The 9,976-nt window shown below is 43.3% G+C and overlaps 1 protein-coding gene across 1 annotated transcript; it reads right to left on the reverse strand.

Moving 5' to 3' along the window:
• Positions 1-6,420: 6,420 nt before the first annotated feature.
• On the reverse strand, positions 6,421-6,984 carry ASCL4 (achaete-scute family bHLH transcription factor 4). The gene has a single exon (XM_015427558.1). It carries the CDS (start codon positions 6,982-6,984, stop codon positions 6,421-6,423), a length of 564 nt encoding a protein of 187 aa, XP_015283044.1.
• Between the last annotated feature and the right edge of the window lie 2,992 nt (positions 6,985-9,976).

Here is a 9,976-nt window from a genome sequence, read left to right on the forward strand (position 1 = left end):
ACTGCTCTCCCACAGGCATTGGGAGGCAAACTTTTGCTTGCCCACAAACAGCCTCCTAGCCCTAAACAACTTCTCACTCACAACAATGCCCTTCCTAACATGGACATGGACTCTGGGACCAGGGCCTGCAGCAAACCAAAATGTCACCTCTGGCCCCATATTCACTCTGACAACACAATCACTACTAGACCTAACACCACCAGCCATACCATCTCAGGTTCATTCACTTGTTCATCTTCCACTGTTATATATGCCATCTAACGTCTGCACTGCCCTTCAGCTCTCTATACTGCACAAACAGGCCAGTCCCTACACAGAAGAATAAATGGGCATAAATCTGACATTAAAAACCACAGCACTCAAAAACCAGTGCCCAAAGAGTGGCAGTCCTCAAACAGAGAAGCTTCAAGGGGAGATTGCAGCATGAAATTGTTGAACCTGAGTTCATTCACAAATTCAGAACAAGGGACCCCCCAGGGCTGAATAGGGACATAGGATTCTTATCTCTCCTCAGATGCCAATTTTCTGCCCCCAGCAGAATCAACCTGATTACAATGTGCATTGTACCTCTGCATCCTGAGATCCTTCTATATAATACCCTCCTACTTTCTGACTGGGATATAAGTGCTTAGAGATCTCTATTCCAAGTCATACCTGATGGAGGGAGCTTTGAATTATGAAAACTTATTCCCTGAAAATCTCATTGGTCTCTGAGGTGCTACTGGACTTGAATCTATACGTTCCTCTGCAGATCAACATGGCTACCCTCTGAATATTGTTCTTTTGTATGTTGTCGTTTCCCCCGTTTTTTGGTATGGCCCTCTTCTGCATTATTGAGTGATGCAGCAGTTGTTACTCTTGTTCGTTTCACAAAAAAAACCCTTGTTTTGAACCTATATTGTATTGAGTTACATTATACAGCAGTGTCCTTAAGGCTCTGAACCATGAAAAACCAAAAGAATGCAGGTGCCAGAACAAAGCATGTTATGTCCCTTCCAAAGCAATGACTAGTGGCATCCATTGGTTACTTATATGAACGACTATAGGAATTCACTGAATTTCCAAATGAAAGTTGGAAAGCATTAAAAGAAAGCCACTGTTTATCCTTGTCAGTGAAGGAATATAGAAAGGGTTAGGGAAAGTTCAGCCCCTTATTTATTGTGCGTTCAGTAGTTTATGGAGAGAGCATAATTTGTCTATGATTCAGTAAGGGGCTTCCAACCTTCCTCTGGCCATCATTTAAGCACTGATCCTAGCTTCGTTTGCAAACTATCAGCTGTTGATCTCTGTTCTACTGGTATAAAGGAGCCAGAATGATATAGCGGTGGAAGTGTTGGACTAAAAGACATGGGAGATGAGGGTTCACATCCCTGTTCAGCCATGATGCTCACTAGGTGACATTGTCCCATACATTCTTTGGTTGCTTCCAGGTAGAGCTATTGCTCTGCCTTGCCTCCAAAACTGCAGCACTTCTTTGGGGGGGGGGGGGTCTCCACACAACACTTGTCCTGTGGTTGTCCCCCTTCTGGATTTTTCCCTGGCTCCAGTCCTCAGTGATTTCTCCAAACCCGTTTTGGTATGAACCTTCCTAAAACAGTACACTCACAGCCCTTTTAAGAAAAGCCCGTGGCCACCTCTGAGCTTTTTGCCAGCTGTTTTTTTAACAGAAGAAGAGGAGGAGGAGGAGATTGGATTTATACCCCACCCTTCACTACCCAAAGGAGTCTCAGAGCGGCTTACAAACTCCTCTCCCTTCCCCCTCCCCACAACAGACACCCTGTGAGGTGGGTGGGGCTGAGAGAGCTCTGACAGAAACTGCTCTTTTTCAAGGACAGCTCTTATCAGAACTACGGCTTGCCCAAGGTCATCCAGCCAGGTGCAAGTGGAGGAGTGGGGAATCAAATCTGGTTCTCCCAGATTAGAGTCCACGCACTTAACCATTACACCAAACTGATGTATATATTGCTACAGTGTTAAAACAATATAGTGATATACGAACCACTAAATTAAAAAAAGCCCCCCTGAGGCAGGGGAATGGAGGGAGGGGGAGTGAAAAATCAGATTGCCCTGTGCTGTGTGGAATTTCTGTTGCAAGTATGAATTGAACAATAGTCGCACTGGCAACACAACCACGATGGAAAATCCCCCTTGTGTGGAATCAGCCCGTGGTTTCTCAAATCAGATCAAAGGTGGTTTGAGGAAGCATGGGGGGAAATGAGGAAACCATGAAATGTCAACAAATGGAAAAGAACTTTGTGAGAAGCTCTGAGAAAACCATCAGAAGGTCACCACCATAACCACAGGAAAACCTCTCTGTGGAAAGACCCTTAAAATATGCATAGGACTCTCTCTCTCTCTTTGATATATACTCCCAAGAATTCCCACAACCATAATGCCCACAGTTGAGTTCAGCAGTTCATTTTCTCTATTTCTATTCATACTATTTATTATGACTATAATTGTAATTACACTTTTCTAAAGCTTTTCAACTTTAAAACTACTTCCCTACAAATTTCCTTTCAAGGCATACCTCTTGAGTTTCTGTTCTTAAATGTACTTTAATCATAGACAGTCAAGAAGGGCTCAACATTAAATACAAGGCATGTGACATGCAGAACCTCACTCCTATATGTTCTGCATTAATCTAAAATATTGTAGTGCTAAACTCAAATCACCACTGTGGGTTAGAATCGGTACTTTTTTCATAATCCACAGCAACAATGGTAAATTCGACAATTTCACCATTCTTTTGACTACCTTGACTGCAATTTGAAGAGGGGTGGATAATTAAATCATGTTGATAATACCATGGGTATTATTGGGTAGCTATGGCGTTTTTCATGCAACAGAAATTTTCCCATTGTTCCTGCAGCTGCTGATACAGTGCAGCAGTAATGGGGCTTCAACGTGGTAAATTTACCTGCATTTCCCCTGCCCCATCCCCCCCCCCCCCCCCCCATGCCACTAGGGCACTTTCAATATATTTTTAATTGGCTATTGACTATTGTTATAACATTAGAATAATATGTGTATCAGGTTCACTGAATTCCTAGTTTTCATTTAAAAAAAAAGGAAGTCCCCAACTCCTTTCCCTGCAGGGATATACCTTTCCCTTTATATCTCTGCAATGAAAGGTGCTATTAAGTTTTTTAAATGAAAGCTGGGAATTCAGATTGTTATATTATAACAACAGTCAACTGCCAATTAAAACAGTTACTGCATTCAGTAGCAGGGCAGGGGGATGGCTGTCAAAGGGACAGATGCAAGAAAAATAGCAGCGTGTGAATGAGACCAGGGAAATCTGAACATTCCCACTCCACACAGCAGCCATCCAGGGTTTGCTGTGATCTTTCCCAAAATTTTGCAGCAAATTAAATTTTGGAAATATTGAAGAAAAGTGGGGGAAAGCCTGGAAAATGCCTGAATATGCCACAATGCTGTGGGGAAACAGGAAAAATACACATTTCCTAACAAACATCAACCCCAGCACTGTTACCCTGTGTGGAAACCTACCTCACTTGATTGTTGTGGTGAGGATATTAAGGAGGAAGGGAAAATAATGTTCAGCCATGGACTCTGCATTGTAGTTTGTTGAGTGACCTTGAGCCAATCACGCTCTCTTAGCCTCACCTACTTCATTGGGTTGTTCTGTGGATAAAATAGGAAAAGAGAACCCATGTTTGCCATCATGAGCTCCCGGTAGGACAAAATTGCACTGGTCCAGCATTTTGGAGGAGGGAATATTTCCCTTTCTAGACCTCATGTCTCTCAAACATACTGAGAACAAAGGGGAAGAGGATTATTGTGGCTGGGTTAGGGTTTTTTAAAAAATAAATAAATAAAAGGAATCCAAAATGCCATTCATGGGAACTTATCTTCCTTTCATTTCAGTGTTGTTAAATACGAGTAGGAGGTTGGTGGTGGTCGGTACAGATTAGTCTGAATACTAGAGGGCATCAGATTCCCAGGGACTTTCCTGATAGCTTTGCCTATAAGTCTGGCTTACATTTGACCCCAGATATGATTTATTTCTTAACAAACACTGTAAGAACAGAGCTTGGAGTGTGGTCAAGGGGGCTTGCAGCTTTTATTAAGGGTCTCTCTACCTTTCCCCCCATCATCGGAGCACTGTCTTTTGATCTGTGCATTTTGCATTTTACCTACCAGACCACTCAGACAGATGCAGTCATGTATTATTTTCTTTCTTCCACTCTGATACATTATTGTGTAGATGCAGGGCTGCCAAGAGTTGCTGTGGGTCTTCTGACAAAATCCCCTTTCACCACCAAGTCACACCACATTTGTCTTCCCTCATATTCTGAAGTACAGTCTCACACAAGAATGGGTATGCTGCACCTTGCCCAGCTCAAAATATTCTTGATGTCGGTTAATAATTTTGGTCATTAATGAATGGAACAGATCTTCATGAGCAAAATTGATCTTTCAAAGGTAAAATTATGATTAATTTAGCTTAACAGCACAATATCCATTGATTCTGAAAGATGCAGACGTCCATACCTTTGATCATTTACATATGGATTGTTTGCACCAGCTTTGATGCTATTGGGAAGCCTTTTCCCCATGCTTCTGAAGAGCGCTGTGGAGCTTCTGTGTACCTCCTGGGTTTTCTTCATCTTTCCCGTGATCTTTCCCAAATCTGCTTTGCTGCAAAGTTTTGAGAAAGACTGCAGCAAAGTTGGGGTGGCATCTATTAGGATGGGAAAGTTCAGATCTTCCCAGTTCCACCCACATTGGTGTTATTTTCAGCGCCCCAGTCCCTGAGGCAACCATCCCACCCCAACCATTAAAGGCCTTTTCTCCTTTAAACCATGAGGCCACCAGTTGGCTAATCCACACATTAATCTGCTTTGTACTGAGCCAGACTGTTGGTCCATCGAGGTCAGTACTGTCTACACACACTGGCAGCGGCTCGCCAGGGACTCAGGCAGAGGTCTTTCTCATCACCTACTGCCTGGTGCTTTTAACTGGAGGTGCCAGAGATTGAACCTGGGACCTGCTGCATGCCAAGCAGATGCTCTACCACTGAGCCACAGCATCTTCCCTAAACTGATATATTGTTAGTGTCCTAACAATATGTCTACCAGGCTCCCCAAATCCCCTGCTCCCCCCCCCCAAAAAAGCAATTTTCTAGCCCTTTCATTGTGAAGCTATGCTTTTTCCCTTATATCGCCAGAATTAGAGGAGCTAGAGAATAAAAGCTGGGAATTCAGAGAACCTGATAGATTGATTGTTATAATAATGTTATAGTACTATTACTATATTCAATTGCTGGTTTTTTAAAAATAAAAATAAGCCCCTGAGTGGGGGATAAATGGCCAGTGGAGAGTACTAGGCCAGGAGAATTGCTGGGAAATGTGACCCATAAAAGCCCATTGCTGTTTCACTGTATCAGCTGCTGCAGCAGCAGCTATGGGCAATTCACAAAAAGCATTCCCATGTGGAAAGTGCCCTAGACTTGCAGACTTTCACTTATCACTTAAAAGAGCCAGCAAGTGTGATGGTGCTAAGTAACTGAAATCACATTCAGAGAATAAATTTCTGTTCAGTTTTATTCCATGCATCTCTTGCGATAAGCCTTTGATGTAAGCTAGTCTGCAAAAAAACAACTGGCCTAAGGATCCCTAGTCAGCTTCCTTGCTGTATGGAGATTTTAATCTGGGTCTCCCCAGTCTGACACTTACCACAGCCTTACCACACTGCCCTCCATTACTTACACCACACTGGCTAAATCTTGAACCTCTGGTCATATTTTCCAGCACTAGTGTACCCTAAATGCAAAAGTTCTAATGTGGAGAAAATTAGCTGTGCTTCAGTCCATCCCCCGTTTGAGATCAATGGAAGAAGTCAGTCACCATTCATTCAAGTACCACTGAAACCAGTTGTTCTAAGTTCTCTGAGACTATCTGAATTCCCATTGATTTCAGTGAGACAAGCATAACCAGCATACTCTGGATTAAGGGCAACATGTTCATTTCAAATTAGAAACATTTGCCTACTAAACTTGATATGGATGTCTTAACAAGAAAGAGAGTATTATGAGGGAGAAAAAAATGTGAAACAAGTTCATTTGTTTTTATTGTTCTCCCTGTCTGAAACACACAGAACAAATGAAGAATAATAATATAGTTTTTTAAAAAGATGGTTTCAGTCATAATCATTCCATTGCTTTTAATAGCATAAATAAGGACATTTTAGAAAAATTATTTTTTTAAGCACTTGAAGATTGTCCAAACTGATATTGGAAACAGTCATTTGAAATAATTAAGATACCTTTGTTCATCCTGTTGCTGGAGACTAATATTGTCCTGTGGGAAAATCCATGCAAATTTAGAAATATGCCTGCTTTAAAGGGGGGGGGGGGAGTGATCTTAAAGTGTCCTCCTCCGAAGATGCTATTTCCTAGCTGCAAACTTCCTCGAGTTCACTGTATGGCGATGAAGCTAATGAAGTTTTAGATTCTCCATCACTGTTGCATTCCTTTCTCAAACCAAGACTAGGAGCAGCTGAGGCCTCTGTAGCTGGAAGAACTGTTTTAGTCGTCCCTAGAGGATCGCAGTCTAACAAACTCTGAAGGTGCTTGATGTAGTTTATGGCTGCTTTCAGAGTCTCTACTTTGCTGAGACGTTTGTCAGCAAGCTCCTTGGGAAGATGGTCTCGCAGGCGAGCGTAGCCCTCGTTCACACAACGAACCCGTTGCCTCTCTCTCTCATTCCTCTTGCGGATGAAGGCAGGCTCAAAAGAATAGTCATATACTCCGACATACCCAGAAAAGGGTAAGTAGGAAAACCTTCCCGAGTATCCATTGTAGGCTTGGTGGTCCCAGTACATTGGATCGAAGCGGATAGGAACACCAAATGGTTCTCGGAGTGGTACCCCATGAGGATTTGCATGGTTGCTCCCAAAGGATGCTGGTCCTGGGAATGAGATCCTGTTCAGTAGCCCATCATCTTTGCCACTTCCCATTCTGCAGCAATGCAGCAGCAACTTCTAACAGAAGCTCTGTTGAATTAATCCATCAATGGGAAGGTCCAGTTGCTGAAAGCGCTGCCTCAAGAGGTACAATATTTTTCTGTTAACAAAGCAGTAGGTATATGCCCAAAGTTTGCAGCAGCAATGATGAATCCAGAACTCCACTCTTATGTCTCAAAATCAGCTCTGTGCCTGGATCTGTTATTACAGGGGCAGGATGCCTTCTAATTTATAAGGAGGCTCCTAGGACCATCACTCCACACTTTAAACCCAGGTTTTCCTCTGATCTTCATATTTCAAAAGATAATGAGAGGGTTCCTTCTGTTCCTTTTCTCCTAGCTTGGATGTGTGTGACTTTAGAGGTAACACCAAACATAAATAATCTTCCAGGCTGTAAACACTCCTCACACATTGTAATCCATAGTGCCCTTTGATATTACCTGTCTGCAAAAGGATGGGTAACTTGAAAAGTTTACATCTGCCAAGCATTGCCAGAGCTCCTCCTCCTTGAGAGCCAAGGATCTCCTGACAGCTGAAAAATTAGCCAAGGGGAGCAGCCTTTGTTGTTTCTGCTGTTCTAATGTAATGGAAACAGCTCCTGGAGAAGTTTGCAAAATTTTAGAGTATCTGACTGGTGTTTGTGTGTATGTGAGTAAGAGCCTCATATGAAACCAGGGCAAAGACTGCTCCCTTGTGGTTGCAAATTGTGTCCGAGAAGGCAGGTAGCCATGCATCATGCAGGAGGATTATTCTGTCATTTATGTTATTTGCAACTAAAAAGGATACTTCCTCAAGGAAATAATCACAGTTGCATCTTCTGTGCAAAAGATCCTTTATTTTTTGTTGCCATGTGCTCGAACAATCCAAGCAGCCTGCAGGACACTGGGAGTCAAGGCATCCTGTTTTGCAGCCATGAAGTCCAGCACTGAGCAGATCCGGACCACGGTGATCTCTAACATCATGGCAAAATCCTTTAATACGTTGCTGTGGTGGGGGGAGGAAGGAACACACTGACTGGTGGGAAAAATCTTTGCAAAATGTTATTTCTGAGTAACTCTCCCAATTACAATGGGCTCTACTGGTAGCAGGAGCTCCTTTGCATATTAGGCCACACACCCCTAGTGTAGCCAATCCTCCAAGAGCTTACAGTAGCCCCTGGGTCCTGGTTATAAGCTCTTGGAGGATTGGCTACACTAGGGGTGTGTGGCCTAATATGCAAAGGAGCGCCTGCTACCAGTAGAGCCCAGAGCATCCTAAACCAGAGTTACCCACTTCTAAGTCAATTGAAGGAAATGGGCCTGGGAATATGCAACTCTTCTTGAGACGGTGCTGTAAATACATGGCCCATTGACAGGATAGGCCTTGTGCACTCCAACTTTCCAAGTGTGACACAATACATTCATTTATTTCCTTATTTATTTGTTTGTTTATTCAGTTTATACCCCACCCTCACCACCAAGGCAGGCTCAGGGCAGCTTACATAAAATTCATATAAGTACACTTAAAACAGTTACAAATAACATCATCATAAAATAACATTTCATTTGAAATAATTCTAAAGTGCTGGGATGTAGTCTAGTAAAGTGCAAGAGCAAGATTTCAAGTTAGCAATACAATCCTGATGGTATTCTCACCAGCTCAGTTTGTTCAACTTATTTGTGCGGCAGGCACAAACTGTAGGTGGTAAGGCCAGGGCACAGGGACACTCCTCGGTGTTTGAAGCGACTCCTTAGTCAAAAGCCTGGTGGAAGAGCTCTGTCTTGCAGGCCCTGCTGCCTGTTTTGCAGGCCCTGATGAACTGTAAAAGGTCCCGCAGGGCCCTGATCTCTTCTGGGAGCTCATTCCACCAGTACGGAGGTGTCACCGATAAGGCCCTGGGTCCTGGTTATAGCCAGCTTGGTGTCCTTGGGGCCTGGGAGGGCCAATCAATTTTGGGACCCTGAACACAGTGCTCTCTGGAGAATGATGCACAAATCTGTGCCCGTGTGCTCCCGAAGTCGAATTGGAAACACACAGCTAGAGTCCAACGAGTTAGATGAATCTGTTTATTGCAAAGGAAACAGGGAATACAGGGGCTGAGTACCTTAGCACTTCAGCAATTCCAAGCCATATTCTACCATAACTAGGAAGGGCAGAAGGTCTTATACCCTATGTGACATCACATATAATTTACACATTCAAAAACCTTTAATTGGTACCAAGCAGTTAACATCATGGAAGCATCATTTGACTCAGTGCATCTCTCATTGGTGTCAGTAATTACACTTGTTTATCTGGTCTTCAGAACACTGGGAACATTAAAGAACACTGGGACCTTTTCTGGCCTCAATTATGGAGAGCTAGCTGATAAGGACTGTGATTCACACTAAACTTTGCTCTCAATGTCCTTGCAACTTCTAAATAGCATTCTATTCTATCGCATCTGAATCTATTATGATTAAACTTTTGAAGGCACAGTGACAGCTGTCAATATATATTAATGTACATACATATATATGTGTATGTATGTATCAAGGAGAGAGTGTCAGAAATCACATTCTTTTCCCCTTGTCCTACAAGAACATATGGGGAAAGCCCTGACCATAAAGGGCTTAAAAGTTTAAAACCAGCACCTTGAAACGAATCTGGTATGCTATCGGCAGCCAGTGCAATGCTTTCAGCACCGGCTGGATGTGCTCCCACACAGGGAGACGCATCAACAGCTTGGCCGCAGCATTTTCCACTAGCTGCAGCTTCTGGATTTGAGACAATGGCAGCCCCATGTAGAGAGCATTACAGTAGACCAATCTCGAGGTGACATTCACATGGATCACTGTTGCCAAGTCGTTGCGTTCGAGGAAGGGAACCGACTGCCTGATCAGCTGAAGATGGTAAAAGGCTGACTTGGCAGTGGCTGCTACCTAGGACTCCATTGTTAAGGAGGCATCCAGGAGCACACCCAAACTCCTAACCTCTGGCGCTGGCATTAGCTGCGCCCCACTGAAGG

Source organism: Gekko japonicus, unplaced genomic scaffold (genome assembly GCF_001447785.1).
Source record: "Gekko japonicus isolate JY-2015 unplaced genomic scaffold, Gekko_japonicus_V1.1 scaffold28, whole genome shotgun sequence".
NCBI classification, from domain to species: Eukaryota; Metazoa; Chordata; class Lepidosauria; order Squamata; family Gekkonidae; genus Gekko; species Gekko japonicus.

What these genes read in the sequence shown, in the direction of transcription:
- ASCL4 (XM_015427558.1), bottom strand. Translation starts at nt 6,984, where the DNA reads ATGGGAAGTGGCAAAGATGATGGGCTACTGAACAGGATCTCATTCCCA.